The sequence below is a fragment of the Schistocerca cancellata genome, chromosome 11 (genome assembly GCF_023864275.1).
Source record: "Schistocerca cancellata isolate TAMUIC-IGC-003103 chromosome 11, iqSchCanc2.1, whole genome shotgun sequence".
NCBI classification, from domain to species: Eukaryota; Metazoa; Arthropoda; class Insecta; order Orthoptera; family Acrididae; genus Schistocerca; species Schistocerca cancellata.
Window position 1 is genome coordinate 89,182,740 of NC_064636.1, and position 27,485 is coordinate 89,210,224.

Below are 27,485 nucleotides of genomic sequence, written 5' to 3' on the forward strand. Positions count from 1 at the left end.
TAAGACAATTATGCTTTCTGCCATCATTATTTTAGAATCTGTAATCTATCAAAGAACTGTGAATTATGAATTGTGAATTGTGGATTATTTGTCTCATAATGTACATAATGTAAATCATTTGATTCAGATACAGGAGACACATCAAAATTGCAGTAAAATTTCTCCATAAACAAGGAACAGCTGATGTTAATAAACAGCATAATAATGATAATAGAATTTTGTTACATATACGTACAATTAAATCTAACACTTAATTACCCATTGCTCAAATTATCATTTGATCATCTATGGATTCTTGTATTCAATAGTAGAATTTCTCCCACAAATCTGTTATAGCTTCATTTTTTAAAATTTCTGGCTTTATATTAAATATGTTTTCCCCATTAACTTGTTATATGTTGTCATCCCCATATATTGTGGAGTCCCTGCATATATTTTCAAGTGGCGTTTGGGTAGCATAAAATTAGTTTTAATTCTCATGTTATATTGATTCTCATCAAATAATTTCTGTCTGCTGTGTAGGAAGATTATAATTTTGTAAACATATATGGAGGGAACTGTTGGGATTTATAGTTTTTGAATTAATAGGTGACAAGTCTCTGTTTGCTGGACAGTACACATGTATCTGACAACTTTTTATGCAGTTTCAGTATTGGATATACACTAGTTGAACTTCCACCGAAAATTATACCATATCTAATAACAGATTCAAAATAGCTATGATAAGCAATATGAAAAATAAATCTTGAAGCTTGACCATTTTTTACTATGTATTAATTTTGATACATCAATAACATATGTGCCAATAACCATTTAACACTGGTATAAAGGTCCATTTTCCCAGAACTAAGATTGTTGTATTTGGCCAGTCTCCACTCAGTTAGTTTAAATAAATGTGGCTTCAATGTCACACTTACTGTCTGAAAGTGGAAGTGGGGGCAGTTTAATAACGTGACTAGCTATTCTGGCAATTTACAATTATTATGTTTAATTGGCTGATTAAAGATTGGTATGCCAAGGATGAGCCATTTTTAATTAATTATTTCCCACAAATGTATTCAATATATTCTAGCCATTAATTCTTCCAGTTAGAGCCATTAATCCTTCCAGCTAGCAGTACCCTACTAATATGTCAGTTTACACTGTCTTTTTACAGAAAGGATGGCAGTTGCGGTGTCTTGCACCTGTTTTGGAAACAAAGTGCTATTTGCTTTACAACCTATAGAAATTAAATTGTACTGCACAAGAAACTTTTTGATTTATCAGTATTGTAATGAGTTTTCAGCAATTTATAAAAATCGGTGTATGAGGGGTGTTTAGTAAGTAATGCAACACATTTTTTTTCTCCGTCAGTTTTGGGTTAAAAAATGCAGAATTTGTAGTGGAATATTCAGTGATAACTTCAAATTGAACAAATATATTTGAAGGAAGACGCAATACATGAAAGTCACAGATCAAGTAAACAGAGTAAGACGTGTATACACTTTAACAGCAAATCTTAACTCAGTCCAAGTCTAGCGGCCACTGGCTGGCTGGCCACTTAGGTGGCGCGGCTGCTGCACAGCTAGCAGACAGCGCCGCATGTAGAGGACGAGCGTAACTGTGCGGCGGCACTTTGAAAGATCGGCAAGTCACAACACTTTTCCCCCATTTGAATTTTTTGCACAGGTCTCGATGGAGGTGGCCTGTAGATTGCTAACGTCCATAGGTGTCGTTTGACTGGCTGTAAAGGCTCAAGGAGGAGGCTTCCCGTACGGACGGAAGTGTCCCCGATGATAATGGGTCGAGATGACAGGAGACGTGGGGGTCGAATCTGCTGGGGCCCCGTGCACCAATCTGCCCATTGCGGCAAGTCCGGTTGTTATAACAGGAGACACGGGCAATGTGTCCGCGTCCGTAGGAGAAGGAGGCGAGTAGAGTTGCTCCGACAGATGACAGTCATCCGGTTCCTGCATGGGCTCGTCTCCTGGTGGCGTCAGTTCTCGTGTTGGCACCGATATGACGGTGAGAGGACTGCGTTGTGAGTAATGAGAGATTCCAATATCCCGAGAATCAGGTAGAGCCGAAGGTGGTGTAGCAGCATCCAGAACAGGCGTTGCCGGCACACGAGGCCGAAGCTGGTTCGAATGACGCACTGCAACACCCGTGTCCGTCTGAATTTCATGCAGGCGTCGGCCACGGTGTCGTAAGATGTGGCCAGGACTCCATTTCGGCCGCCTGCCATATCCCCGTACCCATACGAGGTTGTTGTCGGTGAACCGGCCGAGCGAAGGCACCCGCGGCTGTGAGGTGGAAGGCCGCAGAAGATGAAGTAGTGTGCGGGGCTGTCGGCCGTGTAAGATCTCAGCCGGGCTGTGGTCGCCCATGGGGGTGAAACGGTAAGAAGCCAGATGTTGGAGAAGCAGAAGAAGTCAGGAGTTTCCTCATCTGAGCCTTAAATGTGTGGAACGGAGGGGCCGTGACATGCATGACGCCGTGATGAGCACAAAAATCCTCAAATTCGGAAGAGGCAAATTGCGGACCATTATTAGTAACAAGAGTAGAGACAAGGCCTTCCAAAGAGAAAATGCGAGCTAGAGCATTGGTGGTTTCCGCGGTGGTAGGCGACGTGCAACGGACAATGAAAGGAAATTAGAGTAGGCATCAATAATGAGAAACCAATAAGTACCTGAAAAAGGTCCCGCAAAGTCAGCACGAATACGCTCCCATGGCTTCTCTGGCGAAGGCCACGGTGACAAAGACGACTTCGGGGCGGCGGCCTGTGACGCACAAGGGCTGCAGGCAGCGACCGTGTGTACGATTTCAGAGTCGATGCCAGGCCAGTACACGTGACGGCGCGCCAGAGATTTTGTGCGAGAGACACCCCAGTGCCCTTAGAGAAGGAGGCGCAAGTCGAAGCACACAAAGACGCAGGTACCACAACACGCGGCGAAGCATTGTCGGTGGAGAGGAGGATAACACCATCCCTAGCCGTGAAGCGGTAGTAGTAGTTCCACAGTGGATCAGAAGTCTTAGTGGACAGATGATCTGGCCAAGCCTTCTGAATACAGCGTAAAACCCGGGAGAGGGTAGGGTCAGAACCCGTAGCAGCCGCCAGCCGGTCCCCGGTGATGGGGAACCCGTCCACAACCCACTGCTTGGCAACATCCTGGTGGAAACACAAAAGTTCAACCCTATCGAATGCCAGATCAGGACCCATGGGAAGGCAAGACAGTGCATCAGCATTCGCACGTTGAGCCGTCAGCCGGAAATGAATCTCATAATTGAAACGAGACAAGTAAAGAGCCCAACGCTGGAGGCGGTGTGCAGCCTTGTCGGGAAGTGACAATGATGGATGAAACAAGGAAACAAGTGGTTTGTGATCCGTAACAAGATGAAATTTGGATCCATAGAGAAAAACAACAATCTTATGAAGAGCATAAATAATGGCCAAAACTTCTTTTTCAATTTGAGAATAATTTTGTTGGGCATCCGTGAGCGTTTTGGAGGCATAAACAATGGGTCGTTCAGAACCGTCAGAAAAACAGTGCGCAAGGACTGCACCGACCCCGTATTGAGAGGTGTCCGTGGCAAGAACGAGATGTTGGCCAGGTCGATAAGTAGCCAGGCACGGGGCCTGTTTCGGCATAGTCTTCAATTTCTGGAAAGCCACATCGCATGACGCGGACCAGTGAAAAGGCACGTTTTTATGCAACAGGTGATGCAACGGCTGAGCTACTGAAGCAGCAGATGGTAAAAATTTGTGATAGTAAGCTATTTTCCCCAAGAAGGCCTGCAGTTCCTTAACAGATGTAGGGCGAGGAAGGGCATCGATCGCAGTGACAGTTTGCTGAAGTGGACGAATGCCATCCTGAGAGAGTTGAAACCCCAAGTACATGATAGATGCCTGAAAAAATTTTGATTTCTGAAGATTACACTTAAGACCGGCAGTTTGTAAGACATGAAAAAGTGTGCGGAGATTTTGAAGATGTTGGTCAGTGGTGGAGCCAGTGACAACAATGTCGTCCTGGTAATTTATACACCCAGGGGCAGTGAGCAATAATTGTTTCAAGAATCACTGAAACAGAGCAGGGGCGCTGGCAACCCTGAATGGCAATCAGTATTTATAGAGGCCAAAAGGCATGTTAAGGACCAGAAACTGCCAGGAAGCAGTGTCGAGAGGAAGTTGATGATTAGCTTCTGACAGGTCAAGTTTAGAAAAATACTGGCCTCCAGCAAGTTTAGTGAACAATTCTTCAGGTTGAGGCATAGGGTAAGTGTCGATAAGGCATTGAGCATTTACAGTGTCTTTGAAATCGCCACAGAGACGAATATCACCATTTGGCTTAGCAACGACAACGACAGGAGAGGACCAATCACTGGAAGTGACAGGAAGCAAGACCCCTGACGCAGTGAGACGATCCAGCTCCCATTTGACCCAATCACGAAGGGCCACAGGAATGGGCCGAGCCCGAAAAAACTTAGGCCGAGCAGTGGGTTTGAGTGTGATATGAGCTTCAAAGTTGTTTGCACGGCCTAACCCAGGAGAAAAAAGGGACGAAAATTTCGTCGACAAGGCATCTAATTGAGCATAAGGAATAGCATCAGAGACGAGACTGACAGAGTCATCTATGGAGAACCCAAAAACGCGAAAGGCATCGAAACCAAAAAGATTCTCCGCGTTACTATGGTCGACCACAAATATGGGAACAGTGTGAACAACAGATTTGTAAGATACCTCAGCATCAAATTGTCCCAATAGAGAAATCTTCTGTTTATTGTAAGTCCGTAATTGCCTAGTGACAGGTGACAGGATTGGAGAATCCAACTGAAGATACGTCTGAGAATTGATGATAGTGGCAGCAGAATCAGTATCCACCTGCATGCGAACATCTCGACCAAGTATTTGGACAGTGAGGAATAACTTCCCTGAAAGGGAAGAAGTACAATTGACAGACAACACAGAATCAGAATCAGCATCATGTTCACAAACATCATGTATATCGGATTTTCAAACGGATGACACGACCATTTTTTTTGCATTTGTGACACACGGTCCAACGTTGTGGAGAATCTTCTCGTGAATGTTTTGTAAAACACCGTGGACACGAAGGAAGTTGCCGTGGGTTTTGCTGCAGTTTCTTAGAGGTTTGTTTACGATTAGGCCGAGGCTGTGCGTGGGAGCGTACTGCGGCCACGTCGGCTGGCAGGGACACACCACACGCTTCGTCAACATCGCACAGAGGTTGTATTTCCCCGACGTCACCCCATGCCTTTCTTTGCGCTCCAGCGGTACGAGAAATTTCAAAAGACCGAGCAATGGATAGGACTTCACCTAGAGTCGAATTTGCCAAGTGAAGGGTACGTTGCCTAACTTCTTTGTCGGGCGCTGATCAGATAATAGCATCCCGTACCATGGAATCGGCATATGATTCTTTGTGAACTTCAGTAACAAATTGATACCTTCTACTGAGGCCGTGAAGTTCAGCAGCCCAAGCACAATAGGATTGATTCGGTTGTTTTTGAAAATGATAAAAGGCAACACGAGAGGCTACCATGTGCATTTGCTTTTGAAAATAGACGGACAGAAGTGAGCACATTTCAGCAAAGGACAGAGACGCAGGATCTTTCAAAGGAGCCAATTGTGACAACAACCGATACATTTGAGGTGGAATCCATGAAAGGAACAGAGACTTACATGTTTGTTCGTCTGCGACATGAAATGCCAAGAAGTGCTGTTGAAGACATTTTTCGTAATCAGACCAGTCTTCTGCCGTCTCGTCATAAGGAGGAGAAGTAGGTAGAGACAACGACGAGAGATGCCCCGCATTTGATGCCGTGATGAAATCATGAATTGCATTTTTGAGAAGCGTTAGCTGTTCTATGAGACCTTGCAATAGTTGCTCTAAAGTAGCCATGGAAACACGTGGGTCAATGATAGAAAAGAAAAATCACTACCTCATCGCCAATTGTTATAACTTCAAGCTGAACAAATATATTTCAAGGAAGACTCAATACATGAAAGTCACAGATCAAGTAAACAGAGTAAGACGTGTGCACACTTTAACATTCAAATCATAACTGAGTATGAGTCTAGCAGCAGCAGCTGGCTGGTTGGGCGCTTAGGTGGCGCGGCTGCCGCATGGCTGGCAGACAGCGCCGCATGTAGAGGGTGCGTGTAACTGCGCGGCGGCACTTTGAAAGATCGGCGAGTCACAACATATTCTTGCTTGAGCCCTATAGTTTCATGACATTTCGATAGGAGGCGGTGCTATATGTAGCCTTCAAAATGGCGTCTGTAATGGAGGTGTGTTCCAAGCAGAGGGCTGTCATTGATTTTCTTTTGGCAGAAAATCAGTCTCACCGATATTTACAAGCACTTGCTAAATGTCTATGGAGACCTGGTAATGAGCAAAAGTATGGTGAGTTATTGGGCAAACCACCTTTCACCATCACAACAAGGTCGCATAAACGTGTCCGATCTCCTGTGCACTGTGTGACTGCACAGAGCCATGACTCCTGCAATGTTGGAATGTGTGGACTCTCTGATTTGAATTGATGGACAGATCACAATCAAACACCTCACTGCTCGACTGGGCATCTCTGGTGGTAGTGCTGACTCATCCATCCACCAGGTGAGGTACTTGAAGGTGTGTACGAGGTGGATTCCTCACCACCCTACAGCCCGAATCTCACACCTTATGACTCCCGTCTGTTTGGCCTAATGAAGGATACATTCTGTGGGGAGCAGTACACGGATGATGGGAAAGTTACTGATGCAGCAAGATGTCAGTTCTGATGTCGACCAGTACAGTGGTACTGTACGGACATACGGCCCTTCCAGTAAGGTGGTGCAAGCCTGCCGCATTGAGCGGAGAGTACATTAAAAAATACAGTTTTGTAGCCAAAAGAGTGGGGAATAATATGGTGTGTTGGAATCCTGAATAAAACCATCTTTCAGAAAAAAACATGTTGCATTACTTACTGAAAGCTCCTCGTACATGCCATATGCGTACACAAAATTACTTGTCAGTGCAGACACTGTTTAAGACTGAGGTTCTTTGGTTATACACACATCAAAAAAAGTTTTGCATCACCTCAGTTCTGAGAGTCTCGGAACCTGTACAGATAACTGGAATAGAGAACAGCATAAACATCATTTCCACCCTTTTTATTGCTCATGAAAACAACACATTGCATGTTGTACCACCATACAGCGAGACCTTCAGAGGTGGTAGTCCAGATTGCTGTACACAACAGTGCCTCTGATATCCAGTAGCATGTCCTCTTGCACTGATGCATGCCTGTATTCATTGTGGCATACTGTCCACAAGTTCATCAAGACACTGTCAGTCCAGATTGTCCCACTCCTCAATGGCGATTCGGCGTAGATCTCTCAGAGGCATTGGTGGATCACAATGTCCATAACCAGCTCTTTTCAATCCATCCCAGGCATGTTCGATAGGGTTCGTGTCTGGAGAACATGCTGGCCACTCTAGGCAAGTGATGTTGTTATCCTGAAGGAAGTCATTCACAAGATGTGCATGATGGAGGCACGAATTGTCATCCACAAAGACGAATGCCTCGCCAATATGCTGCTGATATGGTTGCACTATCGGCTGGAGGATGGCATTCACCTATCAAACAGCCATTATGGCGAATTCCGTGACCACCAGCGGTGTACGTCGTCCCCACATAATGCCACCCGAAAACAGCAGGGAACCTCCACCTTGCTGCACTCGCTGGACAGTGTGTCCAAGGCATTCAGCCTGGCCGGGTTGCCTCCAAACGCATCTTCAACGATTGTCTGGTTGAAGGCATATGCGATACTCATCGGTGAAGAGAACGTGATGCCAATCCTGAGCAGTCCATTCGGCATGTTGTTGGGCCCATCTCTGCCGCGCTGTATGGTTTAGTGGTTTCAAAGATGGCCGTTTGGAGTGAAGTTGCGCATCATGCAGCCTATTGCGCGCATTTGAGTCATAACATGATGTCCTGTGGATGCACAAAAAGTATTATTCAAGATGGTGATGTCGCCATCGGGGTTCCTTCGAACCATAATCTATAGATAGATGTCATCGACAGTTCCTGTCTCTTTGTGTGCCCTCCATGTCCGAAAGACATCGCTTTGATTCACTCCGATATGCCTGGACACTACGTTTGTTGAGAGCCATTCCTGCCGCAAAGTAACTATGCGGATGCAATCAAACTGTGTAATTGACCGTGTAGGCACGGTTGAACTACAGACAACATGAGCCGTGCACCTCCAACTTAGTGGAATGACTGGAACTAATCGGTTGTCAGACCCCCTCTGTCTAATAGGCGCTACTCGTGCATGGTTGTTTATACCTTTGGGTGGGTTTAAGTGACGTCTCTGAACAGTCAAAGGGACTGTGTCTGTGATACAATATCTACAGTCAGCGTCTATCTTCAGGAGTTCTGGGAACTGGGGTGATGCAAACCTTTTCTTGATCTTTGTAGAATGAACTATCTTTGTGAAGTGAACAACATTCAGTGACCACTTGCTGTGTCCTCACAGGTGGTGGGACACTGACTGGGTACTGTGTGACTACTACCTCCCATATGCCCACGGAGGAGGCTTCGTACTGGGTTCCCGGCTGCTGCGTTACATCACTCGCAACCAGGATGATCTGCTGTAAGTATTGTTGCCTCTACATCTACATCTATATCTATGTCTTCATCTACTCTACATTAAGACTCTGAAAACCACCTCACAGTGCATGGTGGAGGGTACTTTGTGCACCAACATCACTTCCCCTCTCTCCTGTTGCAGCTGCAACGGATCCGCAGGAAGAACAATTGTCGATGACCCTCCGTGTGAGCTCAGAGCCCTCTGATTTTTCCGTCATGGCCTTTTTGTGAGATACGCGTAAACGGAGGCAATTATTTAGTATCTATTTGTCATTGTTGCTGTTGTGGTCTTCAGTCCTGAGGCTGGTTTGAAGCAGCTCTCCATGCTACTCTATCCTGTGCAAGCTTCTTCATCTCCCAGTACCTACTGCAACCTACATCCTTCTGAATCTGCTTAGTGTATTCATCTCTTGGTCTCCCTCTACGATTTTTACCCTCCACACTGCCCTCCAATACTAAATTGGTGATCCCTCGATGCCTCAGAATATGTTCTACCAACCGATCCCTTCCTCTAGTCAGGTTGTGCCACAAACTTCTCTTCTCCCCAATTCTATTCAATACCTCCTCATTAGTTATGTGATCTACCCATCTAATCTTCAGCATTCTTCTGTAGCACCACATTTCCAAAGCTTCTATTCTCTTCTTGTCTAAACTATTTATCATCCACGTTTCACTTCCATACATGGCTACACTCCATACAAATACTTTCAGAAATGACGTCCTGACACTTAAATCAAACTCGATGTTAACAAATTTCTCTTCTTCAGAAAGACTTTCCTTGCCATTGCCGGTCTACATTTTATGTTCTCTCTACTTTGACCATCATCAATTATTTTGTTCCTCCAAATAGCAAAACTCCTTTACTACTCTAAGTGTCTCATTTCCTAATCTAATTCCCTCAGCATCACCTGACTTAATTCGACTACATTCCATTATCCTCATTTTGCTTTTGTTGATGTTCATCTTATACACTCCTTTCAAGATACTGTCCATTCTGTTCAACTACTCTTCCAAGTCCTTTGCTGTCACTGACAGAATTACAATGTCATCGGCGAACCTCAAAAAGTTTTTATTTCTTCTCCGTGGCTTTTAATACCTACTCCGAACTTTTCTTTTGTTTCCTTTACTGCTTGCTCAATATACAGTTTGAATAGCATTGGGGAGAGGCTACAACCCTGTCTCACTCCCTTCCCAACCGCTACTTCCCTTTCGTGTCCCTCGACTCTTATAACTGCCATCTGCTTTCTGCACAAATTGTAAATAGCCTTTTGCTCCCTGTATTTTACCCCTGCCACCTTCAGAATTTGAAAGAGAGTATTCCAGTCAACATTGTCAAAAGCTTTCTCTAAGTCTACAAATGCTAGAAATGTAGGTTTGCCTTTCCTTAATCTTTCTTCTAAGATAAATCGTAAGGTCAGTATTGCCTCACATGTTCCAACATTTCTACGGAATCCAAATTGATCTTCCCCGAGGTCGGCTTCTACCAGTTTTTCCATTCGTCTGTAAAGAATTTGCGTTAGTATTTTGCAGCTATGATGACGATAGAAATACTAGATAACTATTTAGAACAAATACATGGTGACTCAAAAAGAAGAAACAGATTTCAGTTGTTTATTACAGACAACCTGCGAAAGACAGAAACACGATGTGCATGTCACTGTATAGAGGAAGGTTCAAAGTTTTGTGTCTGCACAAACACTATACTGTACACCCAACCTGAGCCCCGTATGTTGCTCAAGAATCATCAGAATAGTAGTCATTTCATTCCACACAAAAATCAACAGGTCCCTGTATATTGAATCAACAGCTTCAACAATTCAGATACTCAGATCTTGAAGAGTAGATGCCATAGACGGGACAAAGACTCCGTCTTTCACCTATGCCTACAAAAAAGAATCACAAAGTGTAAGAAATTACAATGAAATGAACACCCTTAGCTGCTTACAGGTGTTGACATACGTCAACAGGGACAGATGAAAATGTGTGCCCCGACTGGGACTCGAACCTGGGATCTCCTGCTTACATGGCAGACGCTCTATCCATCTGAGCCACCAAGGGCACAGAGGATAGAGCGACTGCAGGGATTTTATCTCTGGCACACCTCCGCGAAATCCACATTCTCAACGTATTGTCCTGCACTGGGTTTTGCAGGAGGCGTGCCAGAGATAAAATCCCTCGGTGGCTCAGATGGATAGAGCATCTGCCATGTAAGCAGGAGATCCCGGGTTCGAGTCTCGGTCGGAGCACACATTTTCATCTGTCCCCATTGATGTATGTCAATGCCTGTAAGCAGCTAAGGGTGTTCATTTGATTGTAATTTCATTCTAACGAGCTGCATGGTCACCGATAGTATCTGTTCTTTTGGACATGTCTGAAAGAACAGATACCGTTTTAGTATATACAAAGTGTAAGGTCTGGTGACCTGGGAAGCCAAAACTGATGAACAAGATCTTGTTGCCCACCTCTTCCAGTCTGATATTGTGGTTGGTATTGTTAATATGACACCAAATCTGAAGGTGAAAGTGAAGTGGTGTTCCATCATGCATAAAATCGAGATCACAGGAATTTTCATGAAGTTGAGGAAAGAACCGATTTTGCAGCATTGTCCAGGAATGACATCCCTGTCACATTTACCTCTGCAAAAATGAAAGGTCGATAAGCTTTTAAACAGAAACTGCACAAAATACATTCATTTTTGGTGAGTCTCTTTCATGTGCAATGACAACACCAGGATTTTGTGACTCCCCCCCCCTCCCCCCCCACACACACACACACAAATTCTTACATTATGGTGATTTTCATTTCCCAGTAGATGAACCATCGATTCATCCAAAAAGATTAGTCATTCAGAAAAAGTGTACTGTGCTGTACCGTGGAGAACTGAAATGCAAAACTTGTATTTCTGTTATGATTGTTTGGATGCAATTGCTGCAGTAACTGCAACTTGCTAGGCTTCATATGCAGGTATTGTTTCAGAACATGTCACGCTGTTGTCTGAGGAAGTTGAAGTCCTGGCCTACCTGACTTGTAGAGTTTGAGGGTTCCATGTGAACCCATTTCAGATACGCTCGGTATTAGAATTTTTTGTGCCAGTCATAAATCTGCTTGTGCAGAGGAGGCTTCTTGCTGAATTGACATTGAAATGCACATTGCACTTGAACAATTGATTGGATTCATGCAAATTTCAACATACAATGTGATTTTTCTCGTCGGATAATTGCCATTTTGGTCCAGAAAAACAACTGTTCAGCTTTGTCAAAACTTCGAACCTTCCTCTATCCAGTGAGATGTGCAATGTGTTTCCATCATTTATATTTTGTCTCTAATAAATAATTGAATCTGTTCTTTCTTTTTGAATCACCTTCTATATACATTTTTACACAGATACACACAACCTAAAGTTTATAATGGTTTCATAGTTTTAAATTCAGGTTTGAAATCCCTTCAGAAGCTTCCACAGATAAGCTGTTAAGGTCTTCCATTGTCCATTTGAATGCTTTGAGAGAGCATTCAAATATTATACAAGAAACTATCTACATCTACATCTACATCCATACTCCGCAAGCCACCTGACAGTATGTGGCGGAGGGTACTTTGAGTACCTCTATCGGTTCTCCCTTCTATTCTAGTCTTGTATTGTTCATGGAAAGAAAGATTGTCGGTATGCCTCTGTGTGGGCTCTAATCTCTCTGATTTTATACTCAGAGTCTCTTCGTGAGATATACATAGGAGGGAGCAATATACTGCTCGACTCCTTGGTGAAGGTACGTTCTCAAAACTTCGACAAAAGCCCGTACCGAGTTACTGAGCATCTCTCCTGCAAAGTCTTCCACTGGAGTTTATCTATCATCTCCGTAACGCTTTCGCAATTACTAAATGATCCTGTAACGAAGCGCGCTGCTCTCCGTTGGATCTTCTCTACCTCTTCTATCAACCCTACCTGGTACGGATCTCACATCAGTGAGCAGTATTCGAGCAGTGGCCAAACAACTGTAACCTACTTCCTTTGTTTTTGGATTGCATTTCCTTGGGATTCTTCAATAAATCTCAGTCTGGCATCTGCTTTACCGACGATCAACATTATATGATCATTCCATTTTAAATCACTCCTAATGCGTACTCCCAGATAATTTATCAAATTAACTGCTTCCAGTTGCTGACCTGCTATATTGTAGCTAAATGATAAAGGATCTTTCTTTCTATGTATTCCCACACATTACACTTCTCTACATTGAGATTCAATTGCCATTCCCTGCACCATGCGTCAATTCGTTGCAGATCCTCCTGCATTTCAGTACAATTTTCCACTGTTACAACCTCTCGATATACCACAGCATCATCCGCAAAAAGCCTCAGTGAACTTCTGATGTCATCCACAAGGTCATTTATGTATATTGTGAATAGCAATGGTCCTACGACACTCCCCTGAGGCACACCTGAAATCGCTCTTACTTCAGAAGGCTTCTCTCCATTGAGAATGACATGCTGCGTTCTGTTATCTAGGAACTCTTCAATCCAATCAGGCAATTGGTCTGATAGTCCACATGCTCTTACTTTGTTCATTAAATGGCTGTGGGGAACTGTATCGAATGCCTTTCTGCTCTTCACCACAGGCACATTTAGGGGAGGACTTAGCATCTCCATTGGTGCAGCAATGCTCCACAGCTGCTCCCAGTCAGTTGTGATCCAATTCAGTGTGCACCAGTGCCATCAGTGTAGATCGAAAATTAGTGGTTGCTCCTAGAGAGTTTTAACTAGTTGGTGATGCTTCAGGGAAGACTGGTCCTACCATTGATTGTCCCAGGCTTCTTGCAAGTTGAAGTAATCATCCCGCAAGCTGAAGGCTGCACACCGTGATAGTTTTCGCAGCCACGGGGCTTCTGAAAATAAAATTTGTGAATGAATTGGTAATTCTGAGGTGATACTGCATGAAGAGTTTGACAGAGCACTGAAAGACCTAAGCTGAAACAAGGCCCCGGGAGTAGACAACAATCCATTAGAGCTACTGATAGCCTTGGGAGAGCCAGTCCTGACAAAACTCTACCATCTGGTGGGCAAGATGTACGAGACAGGCGAAATACCCTCAGACTTCAAGAAGAATACAATAATTCCAATTCCAAAGAAAGCAGGTGTTGACAGGTGTGAAAATTACCAAACTATCCCGGGTTCGATTCCCGGCGGGGTCAGGGATTTTCTCTGCCTCGAGATGACTGGGTGTTGTGTGTCTTTCATCATCATTTCATCCCCATCGACGCGCAAGTCGCCGAAGTGGCATCAACTTGAAAGACCTGCACCAGGCGAACGGCCTACCCGACGGGAGGCCCTAGCCACACGACATTTCATTTTTCATTTCAGTTCAATAAGCCACGGCTGCAAAATACTAACATGAATTCTTTACAGACGGGTGTCCCTATGACTTATCTTAGAAAATAGATTAAGGAAAGGCAAACCTACATTTCTAGCATTTGTAGACTTAGAGAAAGCTTTTGACAATGTTGACTGGAATACTCTCTTTCAAATTCTGAAGGTGGCAGGGGTAAAATACAGGGAGCAAAAGGCTATTTACAATTTATACAGAAACCAGATGGCAGTTATAAGAGTCGAGGGACACGAAAGGGAAGCAGTGGATGGGAAGGGAGTGAGACAGGGTTGTAGCCTCTCCCCGATGCTATTCAATCTGTATATTGAGCAAGCAGTAAAGGAAACAAAAGAAAAATTCGGAGTAGGAATTAAAATCCACAGAGAAGAAATAAAAACTTTGAGGTTCCCCGATGACACTGTAATTCTGTTAGAGATGGCAAAGGAACTGGAAGAGCAGCTCAACGGAATGGACAGTGTCTTGAAAGGAGGATATAAGATGAACATCAACAAAATCAAAACGAGGCTAATGGAATGTAGTTGAATTAAATCGGGTGGTGCTGAGGGAATTAGATTAAGAAATGAGACACTTAGAGTAGTAAAGGAGTTTTGCTATTTGGGGAGCAAAATAACTGATGATGGTCAAAGTAGAGAGGATATAACATCTAGACTGGCAATGGCAAGGAAAGTCTTTCTGAAGAAGAGAAATTTGTTAACATTGAGTATAGATTTAAGTGTCAGGAAGTCGTTTCTGAAAGTATTTGTATGGAGTGTAGCCATGTATGGAAGTGAAACATGGACGGTAAATAGTTTGGACAAGAAGAGAATAGAAGCTTTGGAAATGTGGTGCTACAGAAGAATACTGAAGATTAGATGGGTAGATCACATAACTAATGAGTAGGTATTGAATAGAATTGGGGAGAAGAGAAGTTTGTGGTACAACTTGACAAGAAGAAGGGAGCGGTTGGTAGGACATGTTCTGAGGCATCAGGGGATCACAAATTTAGCATTGGAGGGTAGCGTGGAGGGTAAAAATTGTAGAGGGAGACCAAGAGATGAATACACTAAGCAGATTCAGAAGGATGTAGGTTGCAGTAGGTACTGGGAGATGAAGAAGCTTGCACAGGATAGAGTAGCATGGAGAGCTGCATCAAACCAGTCTCAGGACTGAAGACAACCATCACAACAACAACAACAACAACAACATTTACCAATGATTGTGATCTTCTTACAGATGGTGGTGTAATGTTACTAAGTACTGGTAGCCAGTACGTGTTTGTGACACAAATACAACCACTTCTAGGAATGTGCACTCTCGGAATTTTAACAGGAAACTGCACTGTGATGCAGTATGCCTCTCTTGCAGCACCTGCCGCTGGAGTTGGGTGAGCCTTGCCTACATGCTTTAACACTTTGAATGAAGTGGACTGCTCTCCTTTGACTCTTTTCATTTCCCCTATCAATTCCAGACTGACGAGTAATATTCAAGCATCGGTCGAATGAGGTTTTTTTAAGCTGGATCCTTGCTGGGTGGACTACGCTTTTGGAGGATTCTTCAAATGAATCTCAGTCTGGCATGTGCCTTAACCACAATTAGTGTTATTTGGTCATTCCACTTTAAATCACTCCGTACGCATACGCCTACATATTTTACAGGTGTGACTTGTTCTTCTGATTCTTCTGCAGTGGTGAAATGATGTTTCTTTCTGCCTATGTGTACAAGGTCTGTCTAAAGAAAAGTATCCGACCTTTGATTTTCCCGTGCAAAATAGACAATAGCGTGGCACAACTGTACACAGTAAATGAAGAGACCTTTATGAATGTGAGTGAATTTTGTCCCCACCTGTCAGTCGCTGAGTGAGATGCTATGCAACATGTTGATTGTATTATTGATTCTCTCAAGATGACTGAACATTTGAGCAAAGATACTGCATCAAATTTTGTCAAAAGCTCGGTGATTCTCAAAGCGAAACAATTTGTAAGATTCAGCAAGTGTTTGGAGAAGATGCGATGGGTGTAACACAAATTAAGAAGTGGCTCAACCGTTTCAAAAATGGCCGCACATCAGTGGAGAGTGACCAGTGTTCTGGCAGGCCCCGAACTGCTCAGAGTGCAGCTGTTGTTGAGAGGGTGCAAACTTTGGTGATGGCAGATCGTCGTTTGACTGCATGGGAGATTGCCCGAGAGGTTGGAGTGCATAAAGATTCTGCACGTGCAATTTTGTGTGACAATTTGAATGTGCACCGAGTGGCTGTGATATTCGTGCCCGAGTTGTTATCGCTGGAACAAAAAGACCTTGGTTCTGGCATTGCAGAGGACCTTCTGGACACCACCAACACTGGTCCTGGGTTTCTGAACAACGTGATAACTGGAGATGAGTCATTGGTGTATGGGTATGACCCAGAAAGAAAAAGACAGTTATCGCAATGGAAGCATCCCGAGTCTCCGAGACTGAAGAAAGTGCCGCACGTGTGAAGCAAAATCGAGGTGATGCTGACTGTCTTCGCCGGCAGAAGTGGCCGTGTGGTTCTAGGCGCTACAGTCTGGAACCGAGCGACTGCTACGGTCGCAGATTCGAATCCTGCCTCGGGCGTGGATGTGTGTGATGTCCTTAGGTTAGTTAGGTTTAATTAGTTCTAAGTTCTAGGCGACTGATGACCTCAGAAGTTAAGTCGCATAGTGCTCAGAGCCATTTTGACTGTCTTCTTTGATGTGCATGGAGTTGTGCATCATGAATACACACTGGAAGGACAAACAGTGACAAAGGATTACTATCAAGATGTTCTCCAGCAACTCTGTGATGCAGTTTGGCACAAAAGACCAGACACGTGGATGGCGAAAAACTGGCAACTGCATCATGACAACGCCCCTGCATATTCATCCCACTTGATCCCAAATTTCCTGGCAAAACATGGAATTACAACCGTTCGCCAACCTCCCTACTTTCCAGACATGGCTCCTTGCGACTTCTGGTTGTTTCCAAAATTGAAGACACCACTGAAAGGATTCCATTTTGAGAGTAGAGAAGAGAGAATGCGGAAAATGATGATGGAGCTGAACACCATTCCAAAAGAAGACTTCCAGAGGCATTTCCAGCTGTGGAAGGATCGGCGAGCTAAGTGTGTGCAAGCACAAGGGGCCTACTTTGAAGGGGATTAGAGTCCCAACCCCATCAGGTATTCAAAATATTTTTTCTGGCCAAAGGTTGGATACTTTTTAGACAGACCTTGTATACTCACAATATGGCACCTTTGTTTATGTTGAGGGTCTACTATAATGATTCTCGAAAATTAGCAAGCAGGCTTTCACAACATTGTATGCATTTCTCGTCAAGTATCTGCCAGTTTACATTTTTCAGCTTGTTCCTTCCTCGAGGAAGAGGGAGCGTTGTGTTTGGTTAAAGTTAAAAAAGGAAGGGTGGACCACTCAGATCCCAAGATGAGAGGGACCCACCTGTGGTGAGGATAAGGAGAGGCAAAGGTGAAGGGGAAGTATCAGAGACAAACGCTGTCTGAAAAAGAACACTGAATTTGAAGCTACTGTAAATTGAATTTATTTATTTGAAAGAAGTAAACACAACACACCATTCTTTTCAGAAGATGTTGAGGTTTAAATCTGAAACACAATATCAGGTATATGGCCCCCTCTACTAGTTTATAATTACAATTGTTTGGTCCTTGAAATTAACCTGCTGTCACATTTGCCCATCAACTTTGTCAAGGACACGTCAGATTTATTATTTGAGTTCCAACAAATTACAAGGTTTGTTCTTTTAAACTTGTAACTCAGAGCACCTCTGTAGGAAAAAGTCACTAGGTGTCACATCATAGCTGTGGTCTCTTTGCAATGAGATCAGACTGTGTGGGAACTTTTTCCACACCAGAGCAATTGTGTCTCCTGAAGTGTGGCAAGGCACACCTGTATTGAGGTGCAACCATATATTTTTGAGGTTCATTTGTTCTGAAAGGGGCCAAAGGAAAGCAGTGAGCATCACATGATGATGAAATCCTTTCTCTCTGACAGCCCTTTGTTGTTCATCTTCAAAAAAGTAATGACTGATTGAGCGTCCACTCTAAATCCCACACCAAACCATAACTCGCTGAGGATGCATGTCTTTTTCGTGAATTATTCTTGAGTTCAGAATGAGATTCTCACTCTGCAGCGGAGTGTGCACCGATATGAAACTTCTTGGCAGAGTTTGGAAGGTAGGAGACGAGATACTGGCAGAAGTGAAGCTGTGAGATTGGGCGTGAGTCGTGCTTCGGTAGCTCAGATGGTAGAGCACTTGCCCACGAAAGGCAAAGGTCCTGAGTTCGAGTCTCGGTCAGGCACACAGTTTTAATCTGCCAGGAAGTTTCATATCAGTGCACACTCCACTGCAGAGTGAAAATCTCATTCTGGAAACCTCCCCCAGGCTGTGGCTAAGCCATGTCTCCGCAATATCTTTTCTTTCAGGAGTGCTAGTTCTGCAAGTTTCGCAGAAGAGCTTCTGTAAAGTTTGGAAGGTAGGAGACGAGATACTGGCAGAAGTAAAGCTGTGAGGACCGGGCGTGAGTCGTGCTTCGGTAGCTCAGATGGTAGAGCACTTGCCCGCGAAAGGCAAAGGTCCTGAGTTCGAGTCTCGGTCGGGCACACAGTTTTAATCTGACAGGAAGTTTCATATTCTTGAGTTCTCCGATCCCCATATTTGGCAATTATGCTTCTTCACAAAACTGTTTAAATGGAAGTGAGCTTCATCTGAGAAAGTGATGTGCTTTGTGAAACAGTGGCTCTCTCATCTCTTTTCCAGGGCCCGTTGCACAAACTGCCATCATTTTATATCTTCTGCTGGTCTAAGCTCCTGTGTTAAAGGAACTCTGCACAGATGTTAAATTCAAATCTTTTTTAAGATTCTTTGCACTGTTGCTGGACACATTACACATTTCTTGAGCATCATGGTGACACATTTTTCACAGACCCACATTAACACAGAGTGGTTAGCACACTGGGTGCTTTGGGAGGACAACAGTTTAATCCTGCATCCGACCATCCTGATTTAGGTTTTCCATGATTTCCCTAAATCTCTTCAGTCAAATGCTGGGATGGTTCCTTTGAAAGGGCATGGCCGACTTCCTTCCGAATAGACCGATGACCTCGCAATTTGTTCCCCTCCCCCCAAATTAACCCTTAACCCACATTAACAGAATCACCAACAGCAACAGCATTTGCCTCCCTCCAGCCACTTTGAGAGTGTCCACATCTGTTGATGTCTACTGTTGAATCTCTTTTTAATCAAACTGCTGACAGTGGATTCACTTGGTGCATTGTTGTGTTCCTGAACAGTTTCTGCAGAACTTTCACCAGCCTTCTAGTGAGTTTTCACAATCAACATTCACTGTTTCATACTTTATCTTTCTGTGCTGATGCTGCACAAACAGTGACCTGGAAAATAAAAATGCAGTATCAAAACATAACGTCAATGATCACTGATAACAAAACATGCAAACACAATGTTGCCAACAACAATAAATAAAAGTAACAGGCTTTTTAGATCTGGCATTATTTTTGAGACACCCATTAGTACTTTGGTGAGCACTGTGCCACCTTTAGTCAGAAGATGGTGGAGACCAGCTGAGGTGTAAAGGTAGGTTAAGAAGAACGAAATTATAAAAATAGTGTGATTAAGAACTAGGAGGAGATAATATGATTGCTTTTATATTTTCATCTTCATTTTTGCCACCTGCCCCCCTTTTCACTTTTTTCCCTGTCACGTATTAGTTATTAATTGCACAATTCATTTAATTTCTCTTGCTCTAATCTATCTTTACTTCTCCATTTCTTGATTATCTCTGGACTGAAAGTGGAACAGTGCTTAGCTATGTACTATCTTTGACATCTCCTCTGTCTTGCACCTCTCCTTTCTTCTTTCTCTCCTTTACATCCTCACCTCTACCTGGGCTCTGAGTGACCTGTCTTTCCTTTCTAACCTTTCCTGACCTCTCTCTCTGTCTCTGTCTCTGTCTCTGTCTCTCTCTCTCTCTCTATCTGTCTGTCTCTCTTCACCAATGAAAGAAATATTATTTTGCAGAGCTAGGATAGTGTTACACTTCCACTTTTATATGTGCCTGTCAGCAATTTTTTTTTTTTTTTAAAAAAGCTATCTCCTGAGGGTAAGAACCAATGACCAATTCTGTCTCAAATTTTATAGTTCTCTCAAGTGAATTTTCCTTTTGTTACAGCTAATGTTTCACCATTTCTGTGGCACTCTTCTGTGACTCGAACAAACCTGTGACCATTTGTGGTGTCCTTTTCTATATACACTCAGCATCATCTTGTAAAGATGCCGTTCTCACAACCTGTGCAAATATCGACATATGTGTATGAGCCTAGCAGGCAATGGTGGTCGCACATGTCAGTCTCAATACTTGGACTTTAAAATGGTAGTTTGCAGATGTTAAGAAAGTTTTTTTTATATTGTTTGGTCACACAAAATGGTCCAAGATTTAGTTACAGTGCTGATCAGATAGTTCAGTTAGAGGCAGTGAAACACAGTATTCTGAGAAGCTTGACTGTAGTGGAGAAGGCTATAAATAACAATAAATGGTTATTATTACTCAGAACCCTGCTGTAAGATAATTCAACTCAGTTTCCTGATTTGCTTTAGGACAAGGGAGGAATAAGAAATTTTTGAGATGGCGCAGAATGGGAGAAAATGGCAGGAAGGATATTTAAATGCCTTGCAGCATAGGTGTTTATAGATTCTATATACAGCTGTGCCAGCATCAATGGAGAAGTAACATAAGGTGTGTCCCAGTGATGTGTGTTGGGACCCTTGCTGTCCATATTGCATGTTAATTACCTTGAGGCAGACAATGTTAGTAGTTACCTCAGGTTGTTCCAGATGATGAAGTTATCTGCAGTGAAATAATGTCTGAGAAAGGCTGCTCCAATATTCAGTCAGATCTTGGTAAGATTTTGAAAAGGCGCAAAGATTGGCAACTTGCTTTAAATGTCGAGAAAAGTAAAACTGCAATGGAAATTCCAGACTGGAATATCAACAATCATGATGTTAAAGGTGACATGTTGAGTTGCAGACAGGCACAACAAAAAGACTGTTACACATTATGCTTTTGGACAAAGCCTTTATTAGAAAAGAAAAACATAGACTTAATCACACAAGCAAGAGCACCTGACACACACATGACCACTATATAAATGAAGTATCCTATGGCTACAATATCAGTGAGTCACAGTTGGAATCTGTCAAGTCATACAATTATGTGGGGGTAACAGTTTGTGGGAATATGAAATGGAATTATCATTTAGGCTCAGTCATAGGAAAAGCAAATGTCAGACTTTGATTCATTGGGGAAATTCAATCAGCCTGCAAAGGCAATATCCTACAAAACCCTTGTGTGACCCATCCTAGAATATTGTTCAACTGTGTGGGACAAGCACCAAATAAGACTTAACATGGATATTGAATGTATAGAAAGACGGGCAGCACACTTGGTCATGATTTTGTTTGGCCCATGGTGGAGCATCAGGGAAATTCTGGTGAATCTGATCTCAGGACCAATCGAAGGCTGGCACGAATTATGCCATAAAAGTCTGCCTACAAAGTTTAAAGACCAGTTTTATGTGATGAATCTAGCAATATACAGCAACACCCTATTAATCACTACTGTAGGGATCGTGAAGATGAAATGAGGTATGAGGTGTTTAAGCTGTCATTCTTTCCGTGCTTCATACATGAACGGAATGGGAAGAAACCCTAACAACTGGCACAATGATAAGTACACTCTGGCATGCATTTCACATAGGTTTGCAAATTGTGGATGTAGACTTTTAAAGTTAATGATTTACAGCTGGTCTGCCTCATTTGTAAAATTAATGCAAATGGTTTGTACCTTTACAATTTATTTGTACATTTGACTTCAGAGATTAACAGTCAATGCTCACATATATTGTTTGTTGGCTACACCAATTTCAACAATTTACATCATTCTCAGTAACTCACATCATCATCTATATATATAAAGAAGAGTGTCTGTTTCTTTGTTTGTAATTCATACAGATCTACAGTGTTATTCCAATGTTGATGAAATTTTGCTCACTTCACCTTTACCTACAGGATGAGAGGAAGATCAATGTCTATGTAGGTTTTGTAATCTGACTTGAAACATATGTGTATGTAATATACAGGGTGTTACAAAAAGGTACGGCCAAACTTTCAGGAAACATTCCTCACACACAAAGAAAGAAAATATGTTATGTGAACACGTGTCCAGAAATGCTTACTTTCCTTGTTAGAGCTCATTTTATTACTTCTCTTCAAATCACATTAATCATGGAATGGAAACACACAGCAACAGAACGTACCAGTGTGACTTCAAACACTTTGTTACAGGAAATGTTCAAAATGTCCTCCGTTAGCGAGGATACGTGCATCCACCCTCCGTCGCACGGAATCCCTGATACGCTGATGCAGCCTTGGAGAATGGTGTATTGTATCACAGTTGTCCAGAATACCAGCAGGAAGAGTCTCTACATTTGGTACCGGGGTTGCGTCGACAAGAGCTTTCAAATGCCCCCATAAATGAAAGTCAAGAGGGTTGAGGTCAGGAGAACGTGGAGGCTATGGAATTGGTCCGCCTCTACCAATCCATCGGTCACCGAATCTGTTGTTCAGAAGTGTACGAACACTTCGACTGAAATGTGCAGGAGCTCCATCGCGCATGAACAACATGTTGTGTCATACTTGTAAAGGCACATGTTCTAGCAGCACAGGTAGAGTATCCCGTATGAAATCAGGATAACGTGCTCCATTGAGCATAGGTGGAAGAACATGGGGCCCAATCGAGACATCACCAACAATGCCTGCCCAAACATTCACAGAAAATCTGTGTTGATGACGTGATTGCACAATTGCGTGCAGATTCTCATCAGCCCACACATGTTGATTGTGAAAATTTACAATTTGATCACGTTGGAATGGAGCATCATCCATAAAGAGAACATTTGCACTGAAATGAGGAATGACACATTGTCGGATGAACCATTCGCAGAAGTGTACCCGTGGAGGCCAATCAGCTGCTGATAGTGCCTGCACACGCTGTACATGGTACGGAAACAACTGGTTCTCCCGTAGCACTCTCCATACAGAGACGTGGTCAACCTTACCTTGTACAGCAGCAACTTCTCTGACGCCGACATTTGGGTTATCGTCAACTGTACGAAGAATTGCCTCGACCATTGCAGGTGTCCTCGTCGTTCTAGGTCTTCCCCAGTCGCGAGTCATAGGCTGGAATGTTCCGTGCTCCCTAAGATGCCGATCAATTGCTTCGAATGTCTTCCTGTCGGGACACCTTCATTCTGGAAATCTGTCTCGATACAAACGTACCGCGCCACGGCTATTGCCCCGTGCTAATCCGTACATCAAATGGGCATCTGCCAACTCCGCATTTGTAAACATTGCACTGACTGCAAAACCACGTTCGTGATGAACACTAACCTGTTGATGCTACGTACTGATGTGCTTGATGCTAGTACTGTAGAGCTATGAGTCGCATGTTAACACAAGCACCGAAGTCAACATTACCTTCCTTCAGTTGGGCCAACTGGCGGTGAATCGAGGAAGTACAGTACATACTGATGAAACTAAAATGAGCTCTAACATGGAAATTAAGCATTTTCGGACACATGTCCACATAACATCTTTTCTTTATTTGTGTGTGAGGAATGTTTCCTGAAAGTTTGGCCGTAAGTTTTTGTAACACCCTGTATAAAGGGGAAAGGTTACAAAAAATCTCTAAAAGCTCATGGCCAATTTATTTCAGATTTCTACATGGTTCCCTGATCAACATTTGGGCAGACAGGCTGTAATTTGATACACATAATTTATATATATAAAATATATAACATCTTGAAAAGGCCTTGGCAAATTTACCTTAATGTTCTTGGACAGTTTACTCATAATTTCTACATTCAGATGAAACAATGAAGAAAATTAATGAAAAATTAAATGCCTAACAAACAAAATATATCATGGTAAACTGACTGTAATTCCGATCATGAGAATAGATTACAGAAGCAATACCTGTCTTGGAAATAGTACAATCAGATGTCACTAGATTGCAGAATGAGCGAAAACTTGAGAATTTATCAGCAACGTGTTTATTGATTAGTTGCGATTGTTGCATATGCCATACACCCTAGAGGATATTTTAGTCTGTGCTTCATTCGAGCTTGATAAAATTATACCTTTGCTAACTGTAAAAACACTTTCATTATGTTTTCATAAAAGGGAAGTTTCACAGCTTGCAATGTAGAAACGGTTAACTCAGTATATCCTTTTAAGTATTTAGGGTTTCTTTCATCCCTCATGACTGTAAATCTGTATTTACATTGTCAAAAACATTAATAAATATGTGAAATATTTATTCATTAAGCATATGCACATATTTTTAGAGTAAAAATATTTTTTGCAGAAAATTAAGTACACTGAAAAAATAAAAGTATGTATTTTACAGTTAGATTTTTGGTACACTATGTGTCACAAATATATTTCTTTAATTTGTAATTTAAAAAGGAACCAAAGCATGATCTATGATGCAATTATTATTACTAAACTTTTCATTTAAAATTGGTGTATATTTGCAAAAGTCAGAACGGGGATCTTAGAACCTGGTTTTTATGAGTGCCACAGGTGAAGACTTATTCATTTGATATAGTTCATTGACACCCAGTCATTCAAATATGCCATTCAATTTAAAGGGATTGCATTTTCCTATGCAGCTTGCATTCACTGTGAGTATCAATAAGTTAAACATCCCGGGCAATGTCGGGACTACAACTAGTTGTCAATAACCCAGATTAGTGCTGTGCTTGAGTACAAGTTGAACTGCTTGAGCAGTTTATACTACACATTAAAAATTCTTGGTTCTGTTCAGTCTGTCAATCACCTTGTGATCTAGCAACTTGATGCTATCTTCCTGTCAGGTCTTGTCACTGTAATTCGTTCTCATGATAGCAGTTACAGTTAGTTTGATGTGATTTGTTTTACCTATTGGCCATTCTTAATTTTAATCTTTATTTCATTTGGATCTTACCATCTTCTTTTTGAGCTGAACAAAAGCCGATACCGTTTTTACCCATTATTTTAATATCTGAATCAAGATCGAAATGCTCATTTGAAATCCACTTCGTAAACCATTACTGTTCTCTAATAGCAAAATAAAAGAATGAACTGGCTTCATAGTCAAGCAATATTTTTTGAAAGACAGAACTTTGGCCTTAGAGTGTTAGTATTACTAAAAATTCAACATAAATGTCTATGTATCCTTGTAAGTAGTTCTGTAAGAAAACTCTTTGTTGAAATATAACAAGATTTTGTACAGTGGTAGGATTTAATGGTATTTCCTGATGTGTTTCACAAAATTTTCTAATTTTAACCATCAAGCGGATGCACCTGGGCAAAAAGTCTGCCAGCCACAAACAACATTGTCTTGTACTGTTCCAGTGTTGTTTTACAATTGTGAGACCTTATCTATTCCTTCATTAGTGATTCAGGTAATACTGTGATGAGTTGCATTCTCATATGTCCAAGACAGTAGCAGTAATATGAGGTAAACAGTGAGCAAGGTGAGAAAATGACACAGCCCGCTGTGCAAGAAAATGTCCAAGATTTCGAGCAAGAAGCACAATCCCACAATTAGGCAGCAATCTATGAGATAATTAGCAATCGAATAAGGAATAAGGAGTTAGCTAGGACCTGATGGAAATGAGTGCAGCTGCATCAGATCCCAGCTAACTGCTTATTCAATTGCTTATTCAGTACACTGAAAGTGGGTCATTACTGAGGGATAACATTTGTGTGTGGCAGGAAAATGTTGTAATGAAGGTTTATTTTATAATTGTTTGAGTAAACAGTGATACAGGATGTATAATGTACTTTTATTTCATCATTGTTAAACTAAACGAAGATTAATCTGTGATATTGCCCGTACATGATTGAACAGTCCACAAGTGAACTGCTGGTTCATAGTGTCCAACGGACACAATATTTTAGTGATCAAACATGTTGCCATCATCAGGTGTGCTGGCAAACTGAGCTTTTGAGGGCATGCGGCAGACTGATAGCCCCTGCCCCTGCAACCCACTCCATCCACTGTCCATGTTGCGCGTCAGCAGTCTCAATGTGATGGCGTTGATGTGATTCCTCTGTCCACCCTGGTCTCCAGATCATTTTAATGCTGAGAGTCTTCATAATTAAACTCAGTACTGAGTCCCAAATTTTCCTAAGATTGTAGCCACAACTCAGTTGACGAGATCATTCCTGGTATGAATTTCTATGCCCTCTCTAGCAATACTGCCCCAGTATTTGGAAGTCTGTGCCCAGATCCTGGTATGTTCGTACTCCATTGCATGATTCTCAGACAAACAGTTCTCTGAGATGGCTGGTTTGGTGGGATATATCAGTCAAGCAGGTGCTGACAGATGTGAAAATTACCGAACAATCAGTTTAATAAGTCACGGATGCAAAATACTAATGTGTATTTTCTACAGACGAATGGAAAAACTGGTGGAAGCTGACCTCAGGGAAGATCAGTTTGGATTCCATAGAAATATTGGAACACGTGAGGCAATACTGACCCTACGACTTATCTTAGAAGTTAGATTAAGGAAAGGCAAACCTACGTTTCTAGCATTTGTAGACTTAGAGAAAGCTTTTGACAATGTTGACTGGAATACTCTCTTTCAAATTCTGAAGGTGGCAGGGGTAAAATACAGGGAACGAATGGCTATTTACGATTTGTACAGAAACCAGATGGCAGTTATAAGAGTCGAGGGACATGAAAGGGAAGCAGTGGTTGGGAAGGGAGTGAGACAGGGTTGTAGCCTATCCCCGATGTTATTCAATCTGTATATTGAGCAAGCAGTGAAGGAAACAAAAGAAAAATTCGGAGTAGGTATTAAAATCCATGGAGAATAAATAAAAACTTTGAGGTTCGCCGATGACATTGTAATTCTGTCAGAGACAGCAAAGGACTTGGAAGAGCAGTTGAACGGAATGGACAGTGTCATGAAAGGAGGGTATAAGATGAACATCAACAAAATCAAAATGAGGATAATGGAATGTAGTCGAATTAAGTTGGGTGTTGCTGAGGGAATTAGATTAGGAAATGAGACCTTAAAGTAGTAAAGGAGTTTTGCTATTTGGGGAGCAAAATAACTGATGATAGTCGAAGTAGAAAGGATATAAAATGTAGACTGGCAATGGCAAGGAAAGCGTTTCTGAAGAAGAGAAATTTGTTAACATCAAGTATTGATTTAAGTGTCAGGAAGTCGTTTCTGAAAGTATTTGTATGGAGCGTAGCCATGTATGGAAATGAAACGTGGACGATAACTAGTTTGGACAAGAAGAGAATAGAAGCTTTCAAAATGTGGTGCTACAGAAGAATGCTGAAGATTAGATGGGTAGATCACACAACTAATGAGGAGGTATGAATAGAATT

General features: G+C 42.4%; 1 protein-coding gene across 1 annotated transcript in view; it reads left to right on the forward strand.

Annotated features, from left to right (window-relative positions):
• LOC126108250 (beta-1,3-galactosyltransferase 6-like) overlaps positions 1 to 27,485 on the forward strand; it is a 50,873-nt gene that overhangs the window by 20,639 nt on the left and 2,749 nt on the right. The window contains exon 3 of the mRNA XM_049913479.1: positions 8,519 to 8,635. Within this exon, the coding sequence (XP_049769436.1) occupies positions 8,519 to 8,635 (117 nt within the window). The remainder of the gene's footprint in view (positions 1 to 8,518; positions 8,636 to 27,485) is intronic.